Source organism: Tympanuchus pallidicinctus, unplaced genomic scaffold (genome assembly GCF_026119805.1).
Source record: "Tympanuchus pallidicinctus isolate F22 unplaced genomic scaffold, pur_lepc_1.0 scaffold1, whole genome shotgun sequence".
NCBI lineage: Eukaryota > Metazoa > Chordata > Aves > Galliformes > Phasianidae > Tympanuchus > Tympanuchus pallidicinctus.
In genome coordinates this window covers 64,444,980-64,472,811 of record NW_026294618.1, presented here as the reverse complement: position 1 = coordinate 64,472,811, position 27,832 = coordinate 64,444,980, and the positions used below count along the sequence as shown (strand labels likewise).

Sequence of the window (27,832 nt, the reverse complement as noted above, 5' to 3'; positions counted from 1 at the left end):
CAGCCGCCGCCCTGTGGCGTGGGGCGGGCGCTGGGCGGGGCGGCCGGACGCTCATTTCCTCCTTGGGCGCCATTTTGTAGCGCAGAGAATCCGCAAATAAAGAGCGGGCGGGAGCGGCGCGCGGGGACGCGGTGGCTGGGGGGGACGCGGCGGCGACCCCGGCTGCGGAGCGGCAGGGCACGGCTGCGGGCGCGGGCGGCGGCGTTCGGCCCTCCATGTGACGGGTGCGGCCCAGGCAATCGAGCGCGCTGCCGAGAGAGCGGGCCTCCGCACCGCCGGCGGGAGGTAAGTGGACGAGCGAGGGCCGCTCGCCGCGTCCGGCGGCGGGGTCCGGCGAACGGCGGGCACCCGGCGGTCTGCCCCTCATCTCGGGCGGCACGGGAGCGGAAGCGCGCAGAGCCATTTTGTGCGAGGGCCGGCGCCCCGCGGGGAGCCTCCTACCCCGCCCTCGGCAGCGCCGCGCCCCGGCGCCGTCCGCCTCGGGGAAGGCGGGAGGGGGCGGGCAGGACCGCAGCGGGGTCTGCGGCTGCGGCGGGCCTGGGCCGCGGGGCTCCGCGCAGGAGGCGGGGCTTGGCCGTGGGGAGGGGAGGGGCGGGCGCCGAGGCGGTGTGAAATCATCCCGCGGCAGAGCGTGAAGCGTACGTAAGTGCGTGTGTGTGGGGTTGTGTAGGGGGGATGCTTTTTTTCCCCACCCCCCTTCTCGCGGAAGCCCAGAAGCTTCGCAGGGGTTTCCCCACAGCATTCATTTACATATCATTAAAGTAACTGGCAGTTACTTGAAGTGTAATTAGGAAAGCAGCAGCTTGCTCGCATCTGATGCTTAACTAGTTAGCTTTTTGACTTCTTTTTCCTGTCTAAATCCTCAACTGATAAAAGTTTTCAGTAAAAGCTGTGCAAGCTACCAGGGCTTCCAAAAGCAAGGTGTGCTTTCTCCATTTTGGGCTTCTTGTGTTTAAACTTCCATAAAAACCCTGATGAAATCCTATAAAGCCTCTGTCGGTGGCCATGTTCTCATTAAGTACAGGGTGTAACTTTATATTGAGAAGATGCAGAGAGAATGAGATGTAACAGCTGACATTGCCCAAACAATTGTGGAAGTGCTTAGCTGGGATACTGTGGTTAAGCTGTTCATCATGTAAATGAACTTTAAAAGAAGGTTATATGGAAACGTTGTTTTCATTGTTTTTTTTCATTATAGAAAATTACACTTACTGTGTTCTTGAAAAACATTTCAGAACTGTGTGGCAGAGATCAGCTCTTTTTCAGAGGGCAGGTGAGCGATGAAGAGTGCCTTACTGTGCAGCACTTGGAAAGCCACTGAGTTGAGTTTAGAGTGAAAGTTTCAGCTGTCATGTTACTGACAGTAGTGCATAAATGTATGTCTAAGAAAGATAAGATAAATTGCTGTGACAACTGAGTGTTATAATCAGCCTGATGCTCATAGTGCTTCTGGAAAACACTGGGACTGATGGTACAGGTTCAGTCTATGCCAAAAATAAATTCCTGATCTCTTTTTCGAGTCACTTTAGATCCCCAAGTTTACATGGGAATTGGGGGTTGAAATTCACACATGCAGGAAGAGCACTGTTATCTATCTGTATATGTAGTCAGCCTACGTTTTCCGAGATAACTTGTTGAATGCTGTTAGTAAACTTTTTTGTGGTGGTATTTTTATATCTATCACTGCAAATGATAACATGTGATAGTAAAACTACCTTCTGTAATGCAGTGGCCTGTAACATCCAGCTTCCTCACTGTTGCTGAAGGATCTTCAATAGGTGGCAAGAGATAGTTTTGTTGTAAATATTGGAGTAGAGGTGTGCTGCTGATGTAGAGAGCTGAGTATTGGGATCTTGTGCTTACCCTGGACATGCAAGGTAGCCCAGGCTTAGACAGAACATCAAACTTACATTTTCTCCACACTTGTTGCAGCACTCAAGTGTTTGTAAGTTACATGCTCCTGAGCATTCATGAGCCAAGTATTTGGGCAAACTCAGCTTTTTTTTTGGCATTTGCATGCTTCTGTTACTTTTTGGAGGAACATGCAATTAAATAATTGCATCGTCTGCGCATGATTTAATTGGTGCTAGTTGTAGTTGTAGCTTTCTTGAACATAGGAAATGGTGCTTCTCTCTGACAAGGGCTCAGAATTACAGAATTGCTCAGATGGGAAGGCTTTAGTGATCATCAAGTCCAACCATGACCTAACCATACTGCCTAGCAATCTTCTGTTAAATCGTGTCCTTGAGTACCACATTCAAATAGTTTTTAAACACATCCAGGGATGGCAACTCAACCACCCCCCTGGAGAACTTATTCCAGTGCTTAACAACCCTTTCTGTAAAGGATGCACTTGAATGGTGCTCATGTTTTCAAGGCTGGTACTTCCAAATACAGAAGCAGTGAAAGATTCCTAAACGTTTTTAGGAAAATTGCAATTGAAGTAGTAGGCGACTTAAATACAGGGGTCACTGGCATTCTTCTTCCAATTCTAAGTTACTCTGTATTGGATTGAATGAGTGAGTTGAGCACCATTGAGTTCATATTCAGCCTCTTGAATATATTCAAGGTACGCATTAAGTGAAGCAGGAGCTGTGCCAGAAGTTAAAGCACTGGGGAGTGGGGAGGAGAGGCCTTTCTATCTTGGGGAAGTGCTTCAATGCCTGTCATGAAGGCTAGGAACAGGAAGCTGCCATTCGTCAGTGAGATGCTTCTTCTGCATGTTTTTAGAGCCATTCCCATGGATTCTGATGTCAGTTTCTATTTTATGAAGGGCTTAGAATCTGTTTCTTCTGTGTGCTCTGCTTGCTGTCTTAAGGAGACTGTTTTTGTTGTGTTTTTTTTTTTTAAATTTTATTTGAAGGGAGTTCTGTATATTTATCAGTGGTTAGTAGGTTTGTGTAAGGTGAAGTGATGGTGCTTCATGTGGCATGTCTTTGTGTTATTGATGGTAATGGCTCTCTTAGGATTTGTAGAAGTTAAATTAGTTCACTGGGTGCCTTTGTGAATATACTTTGTGAATATGCTTTGTGTGAGTCTTTTTGAGAACAGTTTTTTGAATTGAAGTGCATTGTTTTCATGAAGTTGTGCTCGTGACCAAGGAATTGGCCGTGTACTTTTTCTAGTATATATGAGTAGCAGCAGCTTTACAAACCTGTCCAATCTCAATGCTATTTGCAGCTTTCTATTGGAAGGCACATTGCAAAGATGCATGCCTTTAAAGAAGTTCAACTTCCTTGTTAAATATGCTTTAATGCTGTACGTTTGAGAGTTTTTGTGGGCTTGGTTTTTAATGTTATTACTCGTTAAAAAAAAAATCTGTTTGCAGGTGAGGAAGCATGTGCAGTAACTCAAGGAAGTGTGAATATTTAACTTAGCACAAATACAATCCAATTGTGGTACAAACACACAAGGCAAATTAAATTTGATAGTGTACGCAAGCCATTAACTGACATGCTACCTTCCCTAAAAATAACTGAGGGCTTTTAAGTAACTGCTTAATATTTATTTATCACTATCTTAAAGGTAGTGTAAGAGTTGAAAGCACATAATGTAACCCAAACTTTACAGATAATGTTCCCAAATCATTTGCTTTATTCTAAAATGGTACTGAAGTAGTAGTATTAATTGCTTTTGTAGTTGATGTTATCCCCTTCCTTGGGAAACATTGCATTGAATAGTTTTGGACATACAAGAAATGTCACTTTGCCTTTAAATTTTTATTTAAATTGATAAAGTCTGATGTTTTGTTCTTAGTGAAGTTGAAAAGTATTGCTAGTAGCATTTTTAGATGCTAAAGAAAGCTTTGGCTCACTTCTAGGAAGTAGTCCACTGACTTTTTATCTCGATGACAACAGTAAACTTGTCATAGTTGTAATCTGGCTATATGTTGTATGGAGCCAACATGTCAGTAATTTAGTATCAGGAATAGAGAAATGAAGAGCAGAAGTACAGGTGTCTAATGACTATTTCATACGCAATAGTAACTAAACTAACACTCCTTCTCCCCCCTTCAGAGTTCACAATGACGAATGAAGAACCTCTCCCAAAGAAGGTATGTTTAAAAATATTTGTGGCCCCCCTGCTCCCCCCGCCCCAGATAGTCATGATAACTTGGTAAGTTGTGCTTCTCCTTTTGCTCCACAGGTTCGTCTTAGTGAAGCAGATTTTAAAGTTTTGCCTAGAGATGAACTTATCCTAAGGTAAAGCATCAGTTTTGTTCCTTTCCTATGGCAACACTTTATTGAATTCTTTACAGAAGATGTAATGTACCCTTCTCTTGCTTTTTAGCACTCTTGTTCTGAAAACCTATAGCATTTTCACAGTGCGTCTTTTTTTAATGCTTTCATACTGGAAATATTTTTATATGTAGTTTGTGTCCTTCAGGAAAAAGTGTTTCCCCTCAGAGTCCTGGAAAGTGTTTTCTAATCCATAAGTAGGAGTTGTTTTTTCTTCACTTGCAGCTTTAGAAGTCAAGGTTGCATACATTCCTTGCTAGATAGCAAGTTATTTTTAAACATCACAAAAAGTAAACTACTTACTGCTGCAGGACTCTCCTAGTCCACACAGTTGTCTTCTCAGCACATTCAGGTATTAACAGTAAAATGTCAAATTTTACTGATAGCACTCAAAACTTGCATATAGAAAAGCCCGGTTATGTTTTTCACCTTACAGAAAATTAAGGGTTGCCATGGAAAACACATCAATGATTCTGTCACACAGACCACTTGGTTAAAGAAACAGACCAAGGCACAGGTATATAGAGCCTGTGTATCTGAATTTTCTGATTGATAAACAAGGGACTAAATGAATCTGTGGGTCATTTATTTATCTGGTAGAGTAGTTTGTACATTTTGAAAAGCTTTAGCTCTTGACTTTTTGTGCATTGTGAGTTATTTGCATTGAGGTGGTTAAATGTTAGCATTTCACAGGTGAGTTTAAAGGACTAAATTGTGTAGGAATGTAAGAACACGGGTCCAACGCAGCTGGTACTACCTCTGCTAGCCACTGCTGGAGTGACATTTATTCCATTGGGGATCAGCATCATCCTTCGTATGTTTCAAACTGGTCTCTGGCTTCATCTCCTCAATACCTATTCTTTTGGAGTGAAGAGGAAGGTGTATACACAGAAAAATGCTGCTTTTGGGTGGTTTAGTTCTTGGGAATCTCTAACAGAAATTTTCATACTCAAGAATATCTCTGGGGATGTTCTTGATTGCTTTTTGCCTTAGAAGTTGATACCTGTTTATTAAAAGGAGAATACAGTGGAATCTGCCCAAGGAGCTGAAGTGTGTCAGCAGATAAACTGAGTTGGTGAAGAGACAGAAGGCAATGGACTGATGACAGCTGTGTTGTTATTGTCTTCCTCTTAATGTGAATGAAGCAACTTCTGTACTCAGAAAGGCCTTATTGCTTTAAGGAGAGTAACTGTCCTTATTTGGTGCCATACTGGCCATGTCCATTTTGTTTGCGTTCAGCAGTTCTGCAAACACTCTTCAAAATTTCATCTATGTATGTAAAGGATTTACACTAATCTTGATTTTGTTCATGGCTTCATATGAAGCTGGCAATTACTGCACTTACTGCTAACTTCATTTGTAAGTTGGAATAAAATGTTATGCCATTATGCAAGTATCATTTTAATTAAAGGCATCTCCACTGCTTTCAGGCATAGAAAAATGTGCTGACCCCTACCACATCATCTTAAAATAAGATGGAGAGTGTTTGTGGGTTTTTCCCCCACGCTGATATGGGGCATATGCTTTTAAAATAATGGTGTGTCATCTATGGTTTGTTCTTATAGCTGATGTGTTATCTCTGTGCGAGTTAAGCTGCTAAAATGCATGTGTGGAAAATACTAATGCTTTCTGTCACTTCCTCTGTGTTGTGTTGAATCTTCACTAATATTTTCCACAAAGCTTGTACTTGAGGTTTGCTGTTGCTCCCACTGACTGAAAGTGAGCAGGAGCAACAGGATTTGTCTGGCCTGTGGGGCATTTCCTTGTCTTGTTGCAGCTGTGGTATCACCTGTTCATCTTCTCCTCCTCTGCAGTAGGATAGCTCCTGTCAGTCTGTGAACGAGGAAGAGCCAGGAACATGATAGCAAAGCACTCTGTAGATGGTAGCTTTAAAAAAACTTCTTATCTGAATTCCCTGGGCTGTTCAGCTTAGTGGTCAGTATGCTGAAGTGCCTGTATTTACTCAAGCGGTGGGTGAAATACAGTGCCTTCACTGACTTCTACTCAGTGTGTCACACAGCCTGTCAGTTTTGGAATGGCTTAAGCTCAGCGCTGTTTCTTCCTTCAGGTTGGCTTCAGAAATGTTCTCAAAATGTTTTGTTGATACGGTCTGTAAATGTTTTGACTTTAAGAAAAAATCTTGATAATTACTGCGACGTGTCAGGTATTTTTGTAGTTAAAGAGCTGCAACTGCAAATTGAGTTGAAAAGGGTGGGCCAATGAACTGCTTTGTTTCATGCTGATAATTTTAAACTTCTGTTATTTCATTTTCTGTTTGGATGCTGTTAGCTTAGTAGGTTGTTTTAATGGTTTAAAAGAGGTCTGATTGTATGAAATGAACCTGCTTTGGATTTTTGCCTTTGTAATTGCTAGCTTTTTGGTTTGCCCGAAGGGAGGTAAAAGTTTCATCCCTGGAACAGAGATTGAGATCTGTAGTTGTACCAGAATTACTGAGACCGTGTTCATGTACAACATTGAAGCTGCTTTAGTAGAAAGCCTCTGATTTTTGAACTTGATTGCCGGAGTTTTCTCTGTCAGTGAGGTGATCACAGGTTTATTCTGTACAGTTTCTTAAACATACTTTCAGAGGAACTGCTGCAATATTTGCCAGGTTTTGTCTGTTCTGACAGAGCATAGGTCATTTTGTCTTGAAGGTCATTTTTCTGGAGGAGCTGGGAGTCACGCGACTTGGAAAGTCCATGACATGTTCTAATACAGTCTCTGTTCTTTTCCAGGAATTGAGTTCTTGCTTAAATGCTGGGACTTACTGAGAGGTGATCTAGAGATGGTAGCTCTGACTTGTGTGGTGACCACAAGCCGTGTGTTTTCTTTCTGATGGTAGTCTGTTACATCTGCCTGTCTTGTGTTTCAGGGCTTTGTTTTGCTCACTTTGTATAGCTCCTGTTACTGATCAACAGATCTCAGTTTTGACAGAGCTGTTGTTTTCAGGCTGTGAGAGAACTCTGCCAAGTAATGCTGCATTTAAAGACTTGCTTTTTTATTCTTTCATGTAATCGATTCATGCAAAATACAGGTTTTTTCTGTATTTGCTATTTAGTAGACTATTTCAGTTTCCCTTTTTGAGGGCTGTCATTCTGACTGAATGCTGTACTTCCAGTGGTCAAACTATGAAACCTTTGTTTGTAACCAGAGGTGTTTTTTTAAAAGCAGCTAAAACAATAAGTTTAAGGGTTTGGTGGGAGTGCTGCTACTCTCCTGCAGATCTTAAATGTGCTCATTGCTGATTCACCTAAAGATACATATATATATTTACTGCTAGAAGGAATCTTCTGCATGCTTTTGTGTTGCTCAGTGATGTGATGATATCACATGCTGATATAGATCAGGTGCTTCACAGGCCATTTATAGACTGCTTGTTTATGAAACCATTCAGATCTTATAGTTTAGAGGTAAGAATATTGTAGGTTGGGAAGTAGTTATGATGGGTCTGGCATAAAATGGTGGGGAGGAAAAGGGCAAATTGGGAGGGAGGGAAGAGAAACTGTCCATTTCTCTAGTGGTAATGTTTGTTAGGTGAGCTTATTTAACCTTGTGGAATGGTAATGATGTGAAAAAGACATGCAGTCAGTAGTACTCCTGTGCTTGCCCCCCTAAATTAAACAAACAAAAAACCGCAACCTAAACGAACCCAATGGCAACAGCCAAACAGAAAGGACCAAAACAAAAGCAGCAACAACAAAAAGCAGCAGTGCACCATGCTTGTTGATGAGTCATGGTAAACTTTACTGTAGACTTTATTTGCTATTGATGATTTCTATCAAATGCAATGCTGTTTCTCAGTGTGAAGTTTTCTGAATCCGGATGCATCACATTAACAGCATAACTTCAAAGAGTCATTTAATTGGTTGGCTGTTCAGTAAATACGACCAGTATGGTCTTGCTTTAAATGAGCTGTAATAACTGCTTAACCTGGACTGCAGGCTGTAGTGTACCACTGGTAGATCATTCTACTTGCTCTGCTGTTCACTTGCTAACAGATGTGTATTACCCTTGTGTTACAACTTCTGTTACAGAGTTCTGTTTGCCTGATTCCGCTTTGACAGTGAGAGGCTTCTTGGGTACTTAGCACAGATAACTAAGTAATAAGTCTGATTTGATTCTAGTGTTTGTCAAAAATGTTAGAAGTAGTTTTTAAGAGGTAAATTTTGAGTGAAAACAAAGAACTGTCTTTTATTGCGTGATTATCTCTTGATGTTTTCTGATTTTTATAGTAAACATATAAGCTAAAAGTTCAGGAATTAGATGCTTTGATTTTAATAAATAAATATTTTTCTTTCTGCAATAGGTGGAAACAGTATGAAGCGTACGTGCAAGCTTTGGAGGGCAAGTACACAGACCTTAATTGTAAGTTAGCAAAGTTTCAAAATTGTGTGAGTTGCCTCAATGTTTTAAATGTTTGTGTAAAGCAGAGTGGTCAAACAATGTCGTGTTAGTGTTAAAAATAATAAATATTCATAATAAGTGCAATGTCATATTATTATTTTTTTCTAAGCAGAGTCCTTGTTTTTCCCAGTAGGAGTTTTCAGACTTTCCCAGTTTTTGAAGCAACTTCTTTTTCTTTGCCAATCTGAAATGACTTCTCAGAATTCTGTTTTTGCATTTGTGGACCATCAGTACATGAACTGTTAGGCGAAAGCACAACCCCACAATTACCTCTATTTTCAGAATTCTTGCAGTGGTGGAAAGTTTTCCTCTATCAAAATACTGTGAATGTTTGTGCTTTCTGTAATCTTACACAATTGTAAATCACATGGGAGGGAGAACAGTTTCTAAAGATCTAAAATGAATATCCTGCTGATTCTTTATCTGACTGGGTAATTTGAATTAACAATTTGAATGTCAATGTTATGTAATCTTTAAACTTTGGGCTGTACTTCAGTCTTTTGAAAGTGAGACTACTGGATAATTTCATCTTACTCTCAATTGAGAAGGTCTAAATGCCTTTGGGAAGTGTCTGATTTACCAAGTCTGAAGTCAGTTTTGAAAAGTTATGTGAGCAGCTTGGGCCTCTTCCTAAGTTTTCTGTTCACCTTATCAGCCTCAATACCCAAAATCTTGGAAGCAGTAATTTTGAAGGGATTTCTTGTCAGTCCACGGATGTTCCCTCTTAACTCTGTTGTTACATCTCATCTATTGCCATATATGCAACAACAGCAAATTAGAAATAACAGTTCTGAAGCAAGTTGTGATGTTTATACTTAAAGCAGGTCTAGTACTTGTCTACAAAAAAAAAAAAGAAAAACATTTGAAAAACCTGCGACCTTAATTATTCCAGCTTTCAATCATTATATATTTGAAGGTAGCAGGGTAAATGTATTCTGTTTGTATCAGGCTGCTTGCACATGTTCCAGTTTTTGGATAACTTGGAACTGTGGCTTTCTTCCATATTTTGTATATTAATTTTTATGAATCTTAATGGATCAGAAGACATCCTTGTGTCTGATCTGTCATGTCTGAGGTTCTCCACTGACTTACTGTCACACTTAAAGTGTTGAAATCACTTTGAGAACTGATCACACGTGACACCACTTAAGACGTGGAATTTGTTACAAATGTCAGGAGAGTTTCAGCTTCCCCAGTTTCACGGTGCAAGCAATAGTGGTGAAGGATGGAGCAATTGTTTAATTAATCAAAATTTTATTCCTGTATAAAGCATGGGAGCACTTCCAAATTTAGTAGTAAGGAAGGATAGCTGTATTTAAAATAGAACTTGTCAAGCTTTTTCAAGCACTTAACGATACTTTGAGCTCTTTGTTACTCATGCTTATAGTTGTGGTTAATTTAACTCTTTTGCTGCCAATGAATTTGACTGTCAGCTTTTTTTTTTTTTTTTTTTTTTTTTTTTTTCAAGCTGTCTTGGAAGAGTGTTTGGGAAAGGATGCTTTAAAACCTGTGCTTTTTGTTGTATTAATTTTATCAGCTAATGATGTGACGGGATTGAGAGAATCTGAAGAGAAACTGAAACAGCAACAGCAAGAATCTGCCCGAAGAGAAAATATTCTGGTCATGAGGCTGGCAACTAAAGAACAGGAGATGCAAGAGTGTACTGTAAGTATTTAGAAATAGGTGTTTTAGGCTGTTCCAGGAGTTAATGGAGAGTACTTATGCTATGTGTTTCATGTATCTGTAGCATTATAGTTTCTGTAATTAAAAAAAGACAGGGTACTTAAGCTTTCACTAAGTTAGTAACTAACATTCTGTGAAGTGTTTCGTGTTGTTTTTGTTTGTTTAAAGATTGGTTATTTTGATTGATTTTCAGCAGCAGTTCTGCTTGGAAGAGCATTGCAGTGCTCACTGTACATATTGACCATAAATGTTACTTATGACTCTTTGAATGCAGGAAGAAATTGAAACCTGAGGATAAGATTCAGCATATTGGATTTTATTTAGAATTTTTCATGCTGAAGTTTATGTTGTATTCGGATAACTGTCTTCTGCATCCATTTGGCTGGTTAGAGAGTGCTTTTGAAATGTATCAGACCTGCTTCTTGGATTTCTAATGTTCTTTGTACTGATGCCTTTGTTGTTGCTGTTGTTCTATTTTCTCTCTCCTGTATTTCTGTTGGTCTTCTGTGTTTTGTTTTGGCTTCTTGAAACAACCTTTTGCCAGTTTGGGACTTCTCATGGTTTTGGATTATCTTAACTTCATTTGCATCTGCTTCTTTAACTGGCGGTTCCTGAGAGAGGATTGTAAAAAGCTTCTTAATGGTAGTTTTTGTAACATACTGAGAGCTTCTTTTAGGCAGAATATAAGCTCTCTGAAAAACCAGTAACTAGTTTTGTCACTTTTTTTTTTCCTTCTTTTTATCCTTCCTTTCTTTTTTTCCTGTAGGAGTCCTGAGCTGTCAGGTATTGCAATTAGTGTAAGATTTAGCCCTGTATGCTTTACTATCCTAAGACTGTAAGATGACAGACATTAGTCTGTACTGAGTATTTGTACGGAAAACAACAGAGTAAAAATTATTTTGCAGTGGTTAATAAATATATCAATGGAATTGAAGGGCACTTGTGGAGATTGTCTAGTCCAATCTACCTACTTAGAGCAGGGTCAGCTGGAGCAGGTTACTAAGAGCTAAGTCAGATTTTCAGTGCCTTCTGGAACGGAGACTCTACAATCTTTCTGGACACCCTGTGCAAAGCATTTTCTTATAGTTTAAATGGAATTTCTTGTATTTCATTTTGTGCCCATTGCCTTCTGTCCTTTCAGTGGGCATCAATGAGAAGAGCCTGGCTTCGCCTTCTTTACTCCCCCCACCAGGTATTTATGCACATTGGTAAGATCCCCCCTCAGCCCTTTTTTTTCCTCCAGGCTGAACAGTCCCAGCTCTCAGCCTCTGCTTGTGTGTCAGATGCTTCGAGCTCTTCGTTTTGTCCTTTATATAACCCTTCATTGGCTTCACCCTAGTATGCCCAATGTCTCTTACTGGGAAGCCCAGAACTGACAGTGCTCCAATTGTCTCACCAGTGCTGAGTAGAGAGAAAGAACGGCCTCCTTCAACCTGCTGGCAGTGTTCCGCCTAATATAGCCTGAGGTGAACATGCATATAGTTCAAAGAAGCATTGGAAGATTTCTTGGCTTATGTTATCTGATGTTTTCCCTGTAAAGTGATAGTAGCAAAATAAATTGTTAAATGTCAGCTGTAAAGCTAAGCTGTAAGTTGCTAACTCATTTAATAGATGGACAAAAACTAGTCACCGTATCATAAATGAATGTGTCAAGTAACATATCCATAAAGTAACTTCCTTCATTTGTAGCGGTTAACTGTCTTAAGATTCATATATATGCAGAATATTCCTGTGGCACTGAATTATTTGTATGCAAACCTTTTCTGTCACATCTTCAGTGTCTGTGTTGTCAGGTTTCTTAAAAATTGCAGGTAATTATTTGCTGTATAATACCTGGTGACCATATTATTCTTAACGTATTTGGTGGGATAGCCTTTATTTGCACAAACTTAGCACATTTGAGTCTTGCAAATTTAAATGGAGAAAATTTAAAATACTGTACTGTACCGTATTCAAAAGTAGTAGTTTACAGATGTGACTTTGCTGATTACCAAGGTGTAAACATTTTGCCACTTAAAATTCACTGGTCCTGTTTTAAATAGGATGTGATAGACTCTGTCTTGGTTCTCTTTTTAATTTTTACCCTTTTTTCATTAGTGACAAAACACAGCAAAATCTCATCAGCTTATAAAAGTCACCAGTGTTTGCGAAGCTTTGCGGGCACGTGTGTCAGAGAAGCAATACTTGATTATAATAATAATTGTTATGATTGTGGTATTAAAGGAGCGTGATGGTAGTTGAGTGCATACTTCCTTTCTCTGTTTTGCTCTGTTCCCTGTTCGGTTGCAGAGTATATGGATTTCTTTTGAGGTAGGAGCTTACAGAGTCTGGTGTTGCAAACCTACTTTGTGTAGTTCAGATTGACTGCTTAAAGGACTGCTTTGTGGTTTATGGATTTGATATTTCAAATATCCCATCGTTCACAGCCACTCTTTTTTACCCACCTCCCACCCCTTTAAAAAAAAAAAAAAAAGGCTGCTTATAGTAGGTAGGAAAGGACAGGTCAGGTATTGACTGCTGTCCCTGCATAGAGCTTTACTTTTAGCAGAGATGGTGATTGTTACTTCAGGGAAACGCTTTAATCCTCTCCTAAGATACTGCATAGCTGCTGGAGTAGACAGGCATTAGGAAGTGCTTGCTACTCAACAGCTTTTTGTGAAACAAAGAGCAGTAATGAACGTAAACTAGTAGATGTGGATGGATTTGTAGTACTGTGAAAGTAGTTATTATTAATTTTCTTGTGTTTTAGATTACAAATTTGTTATTTTTTTCTTCATTATCGCATTCCCTCTTTCTGCTTCTTCCGTACACAAAGTATTTATATTCATGCTTACTCAGATGGCTTGTGCTTCTTGTCAAGCACTTGATTTCTGTTTAAGTACTTCATGTCAGAGTGTCTGTTCTTTGTGGATGTCTTCGGGCAGCCTTGCTGAGGGGCTTCAGCTGTTCTCTAGAATGTGAGAAGCAGAGTCTTAACTGGAAAAAAAAAAAAAAAAAGAGCCTACCCCAACTAAAATGCATGTAGCTTAGTGGAATACTTCAGCATTTTCTTGCCTTGAGTTTGAGCAAACAAGATTATACTGTAGTTATTGATTCTGTTTGTGAAAATTCATCCTTATTTGTTCACCTTACAGACTTTTCAGAAGTACTATCAGTGCTTCAGGAATGTGAACAGTCAAGAGGTATTTTTAGGTGTTTGAGTAGACGTGACTACTTCTGTGCATTCAGCTCTAGCCTGTAATTGAGCTTTTGGACATGAATACAGGCAAACCTTTCCACCTCTTGCTCAAGAATATAGAAAGGAAGAGAGGCATGCTGGGGAGTGTTTGAAGGGGGCAAGAATGGGAGACTTGGTTTGGCAAAGCGGGAAGGTAAATGGAATAAGGAAGTAGGCAGGATTAGTAGGTATGGGCTTGTTTTGGAACTATGATGATCTGGAAAGAGTTGCTAGATCTGGGTAGATGAAAAGTCAGAACTCTGGGGTTACATAACTAAAGACGACAATTGTGGAGGTATAGAGAAAACTGGAGGAATAAATTTAAGTTTGGGGAAGGAATAGATGAGTTGGTCAGCTCAGGCAGATTTCTCCTGTGCTGCTGTTTCAGAAATGACAATTGAGGCACTATGTTGAGCCCACGCAAACTCTTCCTGTTTGGCCTAGTCATGTGAGCTAGAGGTAAACAAATTATGTGCTTTGAATAGTTCGCATTCGACAGAATCATCCGGGTCATATTGAGCTTTTCAGTTCTGACAGCAGGTTTTTCACACTAGTGATCCAGGGAATCAGGCATTACAAGAGGTGAGGAGCTAGGGTAAGGCAAAGAAAATTTTTTTTCTCAGCGATGCCTTTCTAGAAATGGATTGCAAACCATGTTACTGTGGGGATAATGTTGCCAGCTGGGGGTTTGTCACTGTCTGCAGAGTTCTGTTAAGAAAGTGGTTTCACTTTCTGCTAGTGCTGGCTCTCAGAAGGACAGGTTGTTGATATACTTACATTAGCGGAAATATCAGAAATGTTAGTGGGTATATATAGGGCCACTTAAATGATCAGAGGGCTGGAGAACCTCTCCTATAAAGAAAGGTTGAAGGAACTGGACTTCTTTAGCTGGGATAAGAGAAGGCTCTACAGGGACCTCAGGTACCTTCCAATACTTGAAGGTAGCATATTGGAGGGGGAACATGAAGGGGAACGGCTGTTTGCAAGGGTAGATAGTGATAGGACAAAGGGGAAAGGTTTTAAACTGAAACAAGGGAGGTTTAGGTTAGATATTAGGCGGAAGTTTTTCACACAGAGGGTGGTGATGCACTGGAACAGGTTGCCCAAGTAGGTTGTGGATGCCCCATCCCTGGAGGGCATTCAAGGCTAGGCTGGATGTGGCACTGGGCAGCCTGGTCTGGTGGTTGGCAACCTTGGACATAGCAGGGGGATTGAAACTGGATGATCATTATGGTCCTTTTCAACCCAGGCCATTCTATGATTCTGTGATAACAGTAAGTTAAATAGCTTAATAAATGAGCAAGACTTTGAGCATACAGTGAGATTCAGTGAGGTGAAATCTCGGGGGGGAGGATGCAATCTATACAAGAAATATTAGGATAATCTGAATTTGGGCTTCCTTTTTATAAGTAATGTTTATATGAATGGGTTCTTGACTACGTATTTCTTGAAAGTATTTTTTGACTCCCTTTCTGTTTCTGAATACATAGAAATTTATCTATTTAATCAAACTTTTTAAAAACAATTTTATTTCAAATATTTTTTTTCTCGAGTAGATAAATATACATTGATTGTATCAAATGAAGTTAGTTTGAAGTATTTCATCCATTTCACTGGCTTTAGAATTACATATATATGAAAAAGAATCCAAATGTCAGTGCTATTTATACATAAATTAAACATCTTCCTAAATCAGTAAGTGACTCTGAGGTCACTACTACACGTTTTTTAGGAGTTGAACAGTATCTTTATACTTTCTTTTCACTGTTGCTGCATGGAAGCTTTTCATGGAAGTGGTTAAACTGACTGCTACTGACTGTGCTGTGCTGTAAGCAAAGCGAAGAGTAGGGAGCAGCTTAACTCTTCCCCTTGATTTGCTGGTAATGGCTTGTACTGTTCATTTTAACTGCTGCTGTCAACCTGGTTGGAAGATTTGTGTGCAGCAGAAGGCAAAACCCCTGACTTTGAATTAATGTTTCTCGTTCAATCTGTAAAGTCAGTGTGTAAATGTACCTCTAGGTGACCAAGAAATGTGTAATAGGAGGAGCATCATAAATTGCACTTAAGAATGGTTTCTTTGCAGGCCAAAATAATTTTACTTACTAGCTGGAAGAAGATTTAAGAAACTTTCAAAAAATATATTAATCCAATATAAGTACAGTGAAGTTTTGATCAATAAGTGCACTATATTTAAAATAAATTGTTATAAGAATTCCAGGTGTAAATATAAGACTGTTTCTAGGGTTTTGCTTACTGCAAGAGGATCAAATCAGTCTAAACTTAATTGATTTGAGTGGCTCTAAATGATTTTTTTCAAGAAGAAAAAGATGGCAACTTGCTGCATAGTTACCATGCTCACAAAAACACGTAGGTATTTAGAAACACCTTTCAGCAGATATGTGAAGATACTACCAACAGTAACCTCCATGTGTTCTAGAATAACTTTAATTGAAGTTGTATGGAAGTCAGTCATTCTAAGCAGGCAGCTCTTCATACAAATATTTTTCTTGGAAGTATGCAAGCAGTTTTAAAAGTAAAGGGAGAACTATAATGTTCCAGTAGATCAGGCACATGTTAACTGGTGTATAGAAAACAGCTTGAAACAAAAGAAAAAGATCAAGCTTGAAAGTAGTTTTGAAGGCCTTGGCAGGATTGGGATTGGGAGACTGGGTGAATATGCTTATTGATAAGGACACAGGTGGGCAGAAGTTGTTTTCATTCTGTCCTTAACAGGTTAGAACGTTGTAAGAAGGCAAGTTTCCTTGATGTCGTCTTTGGAGTGGCTATTTTTAATCCTATCTGTGTGATCATAAGCGTATTGAATTATGTATAAATAAATCTCTTTTCTTATTTTGTGCAGAATCAGATTCAGTACCTCAAGCAAGTCCAGCAGCCTAGTGTTGCCCAACTGCGATCAACAATGGTGGACCCAGCCATCAACTTGTTTTTCCTAAAAATGAAAGGTGAACTGGAACAGACTAAAGACAAACTGGAACAAGCCCAAAATGAACTGAGTGCCTGGAAATTTACGCCTGATAGGTAAACAAAACAAATACTCCCCAGTCAAGACTTCCCTGACAGTCCCACTACGAGAATGCTATGGTGGGACAGCCAAGTACTCGTTTCCACACCAAGACTCAGACGTTTTGAGGCAAAAGCCACATTCTTATACTGTCCAGCTTGTAATGCTTAATGTAAAACTTACCAGATGAACCTTGTGTTTCAGCTTTTTTCTCCCCCTTTGCTTCAGAGGCCTGACGGCGTCGGACTATTCTGAAGAAATTGCCATCTCCGAAAAAAAAATATTTTCTAGAACACGTAGACATTTGCAAAATTGTTCTATTTGAAGAAAATAGAGGGAAAAACAGAAGTCTTAAGTCTGTGGCACACTGTGTCTACAGACAGTTTGGAGGAAAGAACCTAGAGATTATAAATCATGAATTGAACATGCAAAATTCCCGTAAAATGTAGAAGTGGAATATGCTTCGCTCTTAACCTTGAGCCTAGTGACTTAGAGACACTAAGTCAGTTTTCCAATAAGACTGTGGACTTCCTGCTTGTTCACTGAACTGCTGGGTCAAAACTCGATGAGGTGAATTTTGCATTAAAGAGTTTACTTGCTAACCACTTTTGAATAGCCACGAGAGTGCTATTTGATATCACGTCAGTGGTAGTGTACACATTTGACTGTTAAGCATTCGGGCTCTGTAACACCTGACGGAGCCTTAAGTCAATGTTGCTAAATAATGAACTGTTCTGGATGGTTGGTAATGCTGTGGACGCCTCAAAATTAGGACTGTACAAGAGCGTACATTCAATCTAATTGCAAGCTTAAAGTTGTCGGAAGCACTATATATTTGATCACAACTAGCATGTATAAGAAAAACTAGTTGTGATAAGTATTCCGCTGCATGTTTTCATGCAGAAGTGAGATTTTTTTGATCTTCTATATTAACTGATCTCAAATGCTCTATGCGGAAGGCACACAATGACAGCTGTCTTCAGTGTTGGTGGGGTGTTTTTATTCCTTTGTACACCTGTTTTTTTTGTATTGCACTTCTATATAAAATGTGCCTTGAAATAGTTGTAATATATAGTTCAAGGAACACTATTGGTTATATTGTTGTACTGTGAAACTCCTGGGATGAACGAGAATCAAACAGGTTGTTGTTTCTGCATTGTCTCGTTCTCTGAATTTAAAAAAAAAAAAAATAATTAACAAAGCACAAGAAGTTAAATGCATGCATTTTCCTTGGTGGAATCAGTGAAGGAACCTTTGCTACTCTATTGATGCCTCTGTTCTGTTGTCCCCAAGCAACAAGGGACAGCTGGGAGTGCAGATCTGAGGTGTGTAAACTGAAATGCAGATTTGATGCAGCATTTGTATATTTATTTTTTATCTTGGCAAACTGAGCTCTAGTACAGTAAGTTTTTGATTTTTCAAATCAATTGGGTGACACTTTATGACTGTCTGATTCTAGTAAATGCAGTTTTAAGTTAAAAAGAGATTCAGCTGTCACAGAAGGTGATGTATTCTCTTTCAATGATTTTAACTAAGGTAATGTTACATATTTTTAACTTAAAAGTATCACCTGTGCTTTAGATGGATTAATATGGGATTGAAGATTAGTGTACTTATGCAGATTTATTTTTTTGCATGAGTAATGATTTAACAGCAAAGAAAAACATCTAGAAAAACTTTTAAGTGATTCATCTGGGATTATTTTGCTATAGCAGAGTCTAAGATTTTAATGATCTAGCATCAAAACAGAGGTAAGACTTGCATTAATAAACTGTTAATGTGTTGCCAAGGCATTTGTAAAGCTTACTATGTGTTGATAGAGACATGCCGTGTAGATTGCTTGTTTTATGTGGAGTTCAGAAATGATTTAAATGCCGTTAAGCACAGGTTGGTTGGTTTCCTCTAGTTCTCAGACTCTTAAATGAGACACCAGTAACTATTACCAGTTTCCTTCAAGCAAAAGTATCAAATTTTTGTCACTTCTGTAGCTACGTTGTGCTTTAATGTGCATCATCCAATTTTAAATCACAGTGGTGTGAATGTGCATACTTAAATAAGCAGTAGTTGGAGTAGAGAAGATTTAGATTTATTTCCTGGTATAGAATTGAAGCTATTTTCATAACTGCTCATAATTTTTTAAGAAATATTTCTGAAAGGGCAAAGAAATGGTTAATCATGTAAACCATTCATAGAATTTTTAATTCTTTGCCCTTCTTCCCCCTCTTGGTTTTAATTGCCCTTCCTTGTACGCAACCACTTATTTCATGATATCTGACCTAGTATCTGAAAGAGCTGATGCTTCTATTCACATCACCAGCTTTGTGTGTTCTTGAAGTAATATGTTGATTGCAACATTAAGCAGTATTAGTTCTGGACCTTAACCAAAGATAAGAGGTGCACAGTGTAATCCTTACTAATGCCTAGAGAGAGAAATAGAAGGGCATATAATTGAGGGGATGGCTTTGTTAAGCTGTTTGAACCATCATTATGCATACAATGTACATTTGAATTAAAAATCAGTAATATCAATTGCAAGAAGCTTAATACTACAAACACTAGTTTTCTGAAACTTAACCACTTAATTCTTCCAGGTTTTGTTGCATGTATGTTCAAGTGGATTTGTGAAAACAATGCCAAGTTTAGTTTTAAAGCTATTAGGAATTACATTTTATAGTTACTGCATTTGATATTCTTGCATGTGTTGTCTTCTGTGTAAATTGCAAGGGAAGGCTACTTGGTGCCACGCTAACTCAAAACATCTGGAAAAAACTTGATGGAAAGAAATAGCATTATAGGTAACTATGCAAATTTCTATACAGGTAATAAATATTTTACATCTTGGCAGGAATTACATGAAGGAATTAATGAGATTTTTAGTACTGTCCCGATGTCCAGCTACCTGGTACTTCTAATTCTGCAGGTGACATTGTTTTGTGGAGAGAAAAAACAGTAATGACTTCAGCACTGTGAACTCCTTAAACTTGCAGTGAATGATGAATACAGTAACAAGGATTTGCAAATGCCTAAAAATCAATACACATCTGCCTAAAAGCTTTTGGGGGTACATCACATTGGTCATCTCCAAAGCAGTCCTCCTTCTTTGCACTGAATGAACATCTCTAAGAAAACTTGCATCTTGTGTTACATGGATTGTATTAGCTCAACACAGTTTAAGCTTCAAGGACCCGACATTGGACATCACATCAAGAAAGAAAACAGGTTGCTGCCTTTAGCAGAGTTGCAGGCTTCCAGGACTTTATGCAGCCAGATTCCTTCTGGAGCAGCCCATCTGAAAGATTTGGGAGAATCAGTTGGAAAATGTTCAGTGAGGCAGAGTTTGCAGAGTTTAAAATTGTTTAAGGCTTGAATGTTTAAAAGGTAGTTGATAAGAAAATTACTATTTTAAATTCTTTTTTGTTGGTTGTATTGGTTACAGGAGAGAAAGAACTATGGCTGTGAATCACAGTAGTGGAAGTTTCCTATTCTTTTTTTTTAATCCTCAAAATTTCTTTCTTTATCACTTAAAACTTAAATGACCTTCTTGCTCTTGGAAAGTAGTACAAATCCTGCCCTTGAATTCACAACAAACCTGTTCATGGCTTATATTTTTTATTTTTTTTATATATTTTTTGCTACAGAGCTTATGCTTCTGTAGAAAGAGATATTCATTGTGTTGCTGAGTCTTGTGAAAGAACTGATTGTCATCACTGTTCTGATTTTGGCAGACAGTTTTGAAGGACTTGAACTCTTTTACGGAGTCAGCCGTATTGCCTATATATTAATTTGCATACTGCTTCCTATAATGCTTCACAGTACAATTCTATTCGTGAAGATTAAAGATGTGATGTTACCAATTTAGCAGAGAATATCTTGAAAGTTCAGAGTACCTTTTTCTGCCCATGTCTCGAAGAAACTGGATATTCTAAAACATTTATGATCTGAACCTGTCATTCTAAATGAGTGTTACGGCTTCTTTAATTTCCTGCCAACTTTTAACTGCATTTTACTTTCTCTTCATTGTGTAAGATGTGCTTAGCAAAAGCTGAGTATGGGAAGCATGAAACACTGTACACTGCTCTACACTGTACAACTGCAGATTGAGTTGAAAACTAGACATGCAACTCTTCTAAACATTCAGAGGAATGTCTTAGCCTCTCAGAAAAAAAAAAAACTGATGTTGCTTTAAACATAATGCTCATTTTTTTTTTATATTTTTCCCCAACTTTGTTCCTAGTTTTACTTGTATGATAAAAGAAGAATCTGTTGATAGTTCAGTTTACACACTTTTTTAATGCAGTGTTTAATCTTTAAAATTGCAAGGCACATCTTTAATCACTTAACTCAGTTGAGAATTAGCACATGCAAGATTGTGCGGACTGATAATCCAGATTTTGGTATCGAAAAAGAGCAATGCTTGTTCACATTTACAGTAATAAAACTTGCCTTCCGCTTTATGGGACACGGACAGAAGATCAACTGACGCTGGAACAGCACGTGGTAATATAGGGAGATTTTCTGCTATGACAATTATGTTGAGACATAATGTTATGTGAATTGCAACATGCAGAAATTGTATCTCCTTTTTGTCTGTAATTGTGATTGAGGAAGATTGCAGAGGGTTTTGTATTCACTTTGTGATAGATTGGTTCTTTCCTTTGCAGCCAAACAGGCAAAAAGTTAATGGCGAAGTGTCGAATGCTTATCCAGGAGAATCAAGAGCTTGGAAGGCAGCTGTCCCAAGGACGTATTGCACAGCTTGAGGCAGAGTTGGCTTTACAGAAGAAATATAGTGAGGAACTTAAAAGCAGTCAGGATGGTAAGGGATTTTATTAAGAAAATGGAAGTTGCCTTGCACTTCTGCTAGCTTAATTTTCTGATGATATGGATACTGTAGAATCTTTGCCAGAATTAAAGGGCAGCATCAAGTAAAATGTGACTGTTGTAAGTCTCTATTGGTGGTCTTAATTTAAAAAAAAAAAAAAAAAAAAAAAAAAGAAAAAAAAAAAAAGAAAAAAAAAAGCCACCAAAAACTAGAATAGAGAAACTTCAGAGTACTTGTGGGATTTGCAGCTCCCCGTAATGCGAGATTTGAACATGAAACTACTAGACTTTGTAGGTCTTGCTATTTAACATGGGATATTAAGGTAAGCATGCACTGAAAACAGAAAGCTTCTTGTTAAATGACTCATTTTGTAATTACTTGAAGGGGAAAAAATGTGTAAGAAGAACAAAAGTGCAGTTTTTGATTAAGTAACTCAGATTAATTAAAATGTTCTGTTATTGTATTTGTAGTCCAAATTTTACAGCATTGTAAGCCTAAATTGGAATTAGCTGTAATCTCTGGCCTCTTATATATTTTAAATGGTGGGGAATGCAAACTTTAAAAATCTTCAGCAGAGAGTTCAGCCTAGATTGTGTTCTTTGAGGTGCTTGATGAAAGTACTCGAAGTTTGGCAGATGACACAATAGATGATCTGATTATTACACTTAATCTTGAGACAAGCTAATTAATTAAATCCAGGCATCTTTGTTTCATACCTGGCATCTGTAAGATGATAGCATGGGCATATTTTGGCATTTGTCTAATATATCCTGTATTCTTTAAAGATTTCTGCTCGGGTGCAGTATACTAAAGTAAGCTGCAGAACTGTGATGTTCTTAGGCCCTGGCTTCTACCTCATATGAACAATGACGATGATAATCCTGACATTTTCCTAGTGCTTTTTTTTCATAGTAGTGGGCATTTAATTTTGATTCTTACAGCAGTAGGCAGTTTGCATGTTATTTCCTTAGTCCTGTGAATGTGCAGTTGAATTTGGGCTGCAACGTTTATCTTTCAGGTCAAATTCTTTCTGGGCCAAAATGCAGTCCCAGTTGTAAAGGATTTTTTTTTCTTTGTACATAAGTACTTTGTGGAATTAACAACTTCTGTTGGTTATAAATTCAACAAAAGTTTACCCTTTTTCTTTGTCACGCTACATGAGATTAAATGTATCAAAAGCAGTCAGAGCTGACATTTCCTTGAAATGTGACTAAAATTTTTTTTGTCACTGAGTAAATTTTTGTGAACTTTTTCAGAACTATCAAATGCAGATAAGCTTTATGGTCACTCTTAGAGTATTTCAGCAATTCCCTGCGCTTCAGTAAAAGTAGATATGTTAGAATCTCCTTGCAAAATAGTAATTACTGGAATTGAGCTGCTTTCCATATATCTTCTTGTCCAGAAATGAATTTCTTCTCGTATATCCGAAGTCATAAATATAACAAGTGTAGTTGGCAGTTTAACATTTCCTTCAGAGTATCAAAATGGTGTGCATATCTAATGATTGAACGAGCTGGTTGAATAACTTCAGCATAAGATACTGCTACAAGATTTAAATTTTCTTGTCTGACATGTGAGCTATATGTGGGTTATTAAGTATTTGCAACACGTGTGTTTTCTTTATTTAGAATTGAATGACTTCATCATCCAGCTTGATGAGGAGGTAGAGGGTATGCAGAGTACCATTCTAGTGCTTCAGCAGCAGTTGAAGGAGACTCGCCAGCAGTTGGCGCAGTACCAGCAGCAGCAGTCCCAGGTCTCCAACCCAGGTACCAGCAGGACTCCATCTTCTGAGCCTACAGACCAGGGAGAGGCTGTGGGTAAAGACTGCAGCCGTCTGGCTAACGGACCAAGCAATGGTAGCTCCTCCCATCAGCGGACGTCTGGGCCTGGATTTTATAGGGAGGGTAGCAGCACAGAAGATGACTTCCCGGCTTCTCCAGGGAATGGTAATAAGCTGTCCAACCACTCTGAAGATAGAACTGGTAGAGGAGGTGGTAGCTACATAAACCAACTCAGTACTGGGTATGAAAGTGTAGACTCTCCCACTGGCAGTGAAAACTCTCTCACTCACCATTCAAATGACACAGACTCCAATCATGATCCTCAAGAGGAGAAAACAGTAAGCATGAAAGGTAACAGAACTGCGGGTTCTCGGCATGTCCAGAATGGTTTGGACTCCAATGTAAATGTGCAGGGTTCAGTTTTGTAACATTTTTCTGCAGCATTTTTATACAGTGTCATTTAAATTGGGAGAGGATACTGTTCAGAAGCTGTTATTAAATTAGTGCATACTTGTCACAATTTTTGCCTTTTTGTGGATTTCTTTTTGCTTCAATACCTCTGCCACTTTGGGAATTTTAACAGTTAATTACGTTGAATGTTGCTAAAAGGACATTTGTGTAGCTCAAGTTATTTTTATATGAGTTAATGTGAAGTTGAAATGGAAATTCTTTCCATAAAGTATAACATAAATGATGTCTGTACAAATCTGTGTATATCTAGAACCTGTGCTGTGTAAGGGCATTCTTACTCATACTGTTATACTTAACACCACCTTTGAGATTTGTCATAATAGCTGTGGGTTTATGACTGCCAAGTTTGCCCAGTACAGTAGTTTTATCACTAAAAGATGGACTTGCTGAAGGAGTCCTTTAGTAGTTTCAGTGTTAATTACAGTTTTTCCCACCATACATCTGTGCATTTTCTCCTTAGGTGACCGAATGTTTATGAATTGTGTGCATAGTTACTCAGTTTTTAAGAACTGTTGTATCCTGTTTATGCATATTGCTCTGTGACTCCAATATTATCTTACCTGTACTGACCAAACCTAAATAAAAACTTTTAATAATGTAATTTCCTCATTGTTCTCCATTGGCTTACACGGCTTACTTGTATGGGCTGTTATACTTCTTAAATTGAATTTGTTTCTGTGCCAGTCCTGTCTAATACAGCTTATGCCAAGTACCTGTGCTTATAACGATCATGTTGATTTCAGGCCAGCCTTTTAGTATTTATTCTACGGAGATTTTTTTTCCTTATTGATAGATTTAAAAAAAAAAAAAAAAAGTCAACTAATAAAAGCAAGCTTCATAGTTAGAACCTGGCTCTTACTAAAACTTGGGAAGTATCCTGGAGGTAAATGTACAAACTAAATTATGACACTTCAAAGAGGTTGAATTACTTAAGATGATACAATTTTTAATTAGTCTTCATGAGGGGAAGCTTAGTGAACTGACTTTTCAGGTGTTGCAAGTGGAGGGTAGGGGGGCAGCACACTTACACTAAACAAAAGCAAGTTAGGAATTTCTCAGACCTGAATTTCTGGTGGTTTTTGTTCACTGGTTTGTGGTGGTAGCAATATGCAAGGTAATGAAAAGGATATTGACTTCAGTAAGTGCTGTCCAAAGGGCAAAAATGAAAGCATTTAACTACTTTCAGGTAGACTTAAATCTGGTTTCAGCATTTTCCTAACACAATCCTGCAATTACCAGGCAGCTAATGCAATTCTCTCACATGCAAATTCACTTTGGGAATGCTGAAACTGTTGCTTGAAAGCAGTATTTCTCTAAAGTTAGGAAATACTTGGGTGTAACTGCAGTTTAGTCAATAAAATCATAGATTATAGAGGAGTTTCCAGGGTATTAAATGAGAACTAGCACCTGTAGTATTACTATCCACAAAAAAATGTAATTAGTTGCAACTGTTAGCGTTTGTGTATGCTGGAAACATACTAGTCTATGTACTAATGCTACTTTAATTTTGTAGAGCTTAGATATTTAAAACAACTTGGCAGTCACTGGAGGCATTAATTCCATTGGCAATAACCTCATGGGGTTTTTTGTTTTTTTTTTTTTTGGAATGTTACTTCAGCCCTTATTACCTGAAAAATAGCTGTTAATGGACAGTTGAGCATATAGAAATTAAGTGACATAAAAAAAAAAAAAAAAAAAGTACTGGCATCTAAAGTAATTTCTGGTGTACAAAAAATCCCCTGATTTTAATGTGTATATTGCACTTCAGTTAGTTTGTGGCTATTATAAGTCTCAAAGGATAGTAATAATAAAATGATAGTAATAGACAGTTCCAATGACTTGATAATATACATGGTACAAAGCCTTGCAAGAATGGTGGTGGTTAAAATCTATCTGAAATATGGAAGAAATTCATTGAGAAGATGGCATCTAGGATAAGGAATTAGATAAGAATTATTTTTGGAGTTGAAGTAACAGCTATTGTGCTGTAAGGTAGGGGCAACTTTTCACTTAAATTTATCACTTATTATGGGAAATCAGGTCTTAAGTTTGTGAAGATTTGAATTTTCTCAAGAGTGTGTGGTGCTTTTAATAGTTAAAAGAAAACAAAACCATACAACTTAGCTAAATAGCTGAAAAGTTAGAAATGCAAATGATAACTGCATACTAAGCATTGGCTTAACTTAGAAAATAAATGCAGGGCAAGAAAAGCCATTCCATTTGTCATTCTCTGCTTAGAAGTTACCTCCTAAATAAGCAGGCTGGGATGTTACATTTTTTTATTAATAATTTTTATTTTAAATGAAAGCATAATTTAAAACCATCATGTAATTGGCTTGCTTTTTTGCAATGCTTGCTGTAAAGCAGTAGTGAAATGCAGTATAATAATACACAGATAAATTTAAAATCAATTAATGTTCACGTTCTGGCTGTCCATACATGCAGCGTATGCTATGGTTGTTAATAATCCTGGAGATGACTGTCGATACATTATTTTCAGTTTTCAGGAAAATCCTGTTTTCAGATTGATTTTGGTTAAGATTATTCATCGTGTGTTCATTAGATTTCTAGAGTACAGCTGGCTGATAACTAAACATTAAGTTTGCATGGTGTTCTAGGGCCCTTTAAAGGGCCATTGAAGGAAGAACAACCATTCTGTACATCTGTGCATTACAATGCACTTTGATTCCTTTTGTGGATCTCTCCATGCGGATTTGCTGGTAAATTCCAAGATGAGGTAAGTTATTCCAAACACAGTCATTCAGACTTCACCCCTTCCATTGTTTTTTGTTTGTTTATTTGGTCCTATAAAAGATCTCTGAACATAAGTGCTTATTTAAATAAGATTAAAAAACAGAAATAGTTGTTTGTGTTAGCAAAGATGTTTTCCCCGATAATTTGAATTAAACTTCATCTAGCGTTAGTCTTGATTTTACAAAATGCTACATAACTTTGAGGGAAGGATTCTCTTCTCTGGCCCTATGGGAGAACTAATTTTCCATGGTTTTTTGAACTCTTTTGCGCTTACTATTCAATACTGATTGTTTTAGCTGATGGAATTAAGGTGCACGAAGCATTCTCACGAGCATTAATGGCCGTGCATGATGGGAGAAAATGGATATTGGAAAAGGAAATACGCAGAGAAGTGAGGAAGAGAACTGAAATGGAACAAAAGTAAGTAGATCAAATTGATAAAAAGGTGTTTGTAAGTGCCTCGTTCCCAGCAATTGAAGTGGATAACTCCTCATGGCAACGGACCTTTGGAGGGCAGCACCAGGCTGCTTGCAAGCCCCGGTACAAGCTGCTGCCTGCCTCTGCTTCCAGTACTGACACTCAGGGGTTTCCAGTGCCTCTGCTGTATGCCCAGGCATAACAGGATGAAGTGACAGGTGAAGTCAAAAGACCTCTGTATTCACTTTCTGCTTAAAAATGTCTGTCTAAGAAATTGACTTGTTGCTTCACACTGTGGTACACTGAAAATGGTGAAATGTGAAGCATTCTACATGCCTGCTCCACAAATCATTGCATTTAAAGTCAAGGGATGGCTACGTTTGATATGTCTATAATAATAAAAAACAGAGGAGAACATGTAAACTGCCTGTTTAACAGTTCTTTCTGTAGCCCACCACTACTGTATTATGAAGCCCTGAGAACATCCCATTCTGCATGCGTCAAATTCTGACAGATTCTTGCAGCTTACGGCTCATACAAAATATGATCATAAATGGGAAAAATATGGACTCCTGAGGGCAAAGGGAACTGCTGTGGTGTATTTGGTGGGCTGCTATCAGGCCAGCTGCCAAGCCTTGCTGCAGCAGGCTCTCAGGGCTGAGCTGCCTGCTTCTGGCAGCACTGCTCATGCACAAGTAAGAGCTGGACAGCAACGTGCAGGCGTCTTTTTGAGAGAGCTTTCCCTCGCTCTCTTTGCTTACCTTGTGGACCTTTTTTTCTCTCTGTTCTGGAGCTATCACAGGGAGCATTGTGCTCTCGCCAGTGTTGCTTAGAAAAATGAGCTTTCCTATTTCTGCTTGATTTTAACCTCTGGAACATCTAGGGGCTGATCTAAGCAACCTTTTTTTTTCTGTAAATTGGATTGAGCATGCTGTACATAACTTTTTTTTCACGCGTCATTTCAAAGTCTTAATGCATTGCAACTGATCCTCACAAGCGGTGTACCTCCTTTTTCCTATC

At 38.5% G+C, this 27,832-nt stretch overlaps 1 protein-coding gene across 3 annotated transcripts; it reads left to right on the top strand.

The window, feature by feature from the left end:
* The first annotated feature begins 172 nt into the window (after positions 1–172).
* On the top strand, positions 173–24,242 carry WTAP (WT1 associated protein). Of its 3 annotated transcripts, XM_052675764.1 has the most exons (9): positions 174–285; positions 4,017–4,054; positions 4,147–4,202; positions 8,545–8,603; positions 10,180–10,307; positions 11,467–11,517; positions 16,403–16,581; positions 21,226–21,380; positions 23,015–24,242. In XM_052675764.1, the coding sequence occupies exons 2-9, from the start codon at positions 4,025–4,027 to the stop codon at positions 23,596–23,598; spliced, it is 1,242 nt and encodes a 413-aa protein (XP_052531724.1). In that variant the 5' UTR covers positions 174–285; positions 4,017–4,024; the 3' UTR covers positions 23,599–24,242. The 3 variants fall into 3 exon arrangements, with proteins under 3 accessions (XP_052531738.1, XP_052531724.1, XP_052531729.1); XM_052675769.1 differs by lacking the exon at positions 11,467–11,517 and having other exon boundaries at positions 176–285; XM_052675778.1 differs by lacking the exons at positions 11,467–11,517; positions 21,226–21,380; positions 23,015–24,242 and adding an exon at positions 16,769–19,093 and having other exon boundaries at positions 173–285.
* Positions 24,243–27,832: the final 3,590 nt, after the last annotated feature.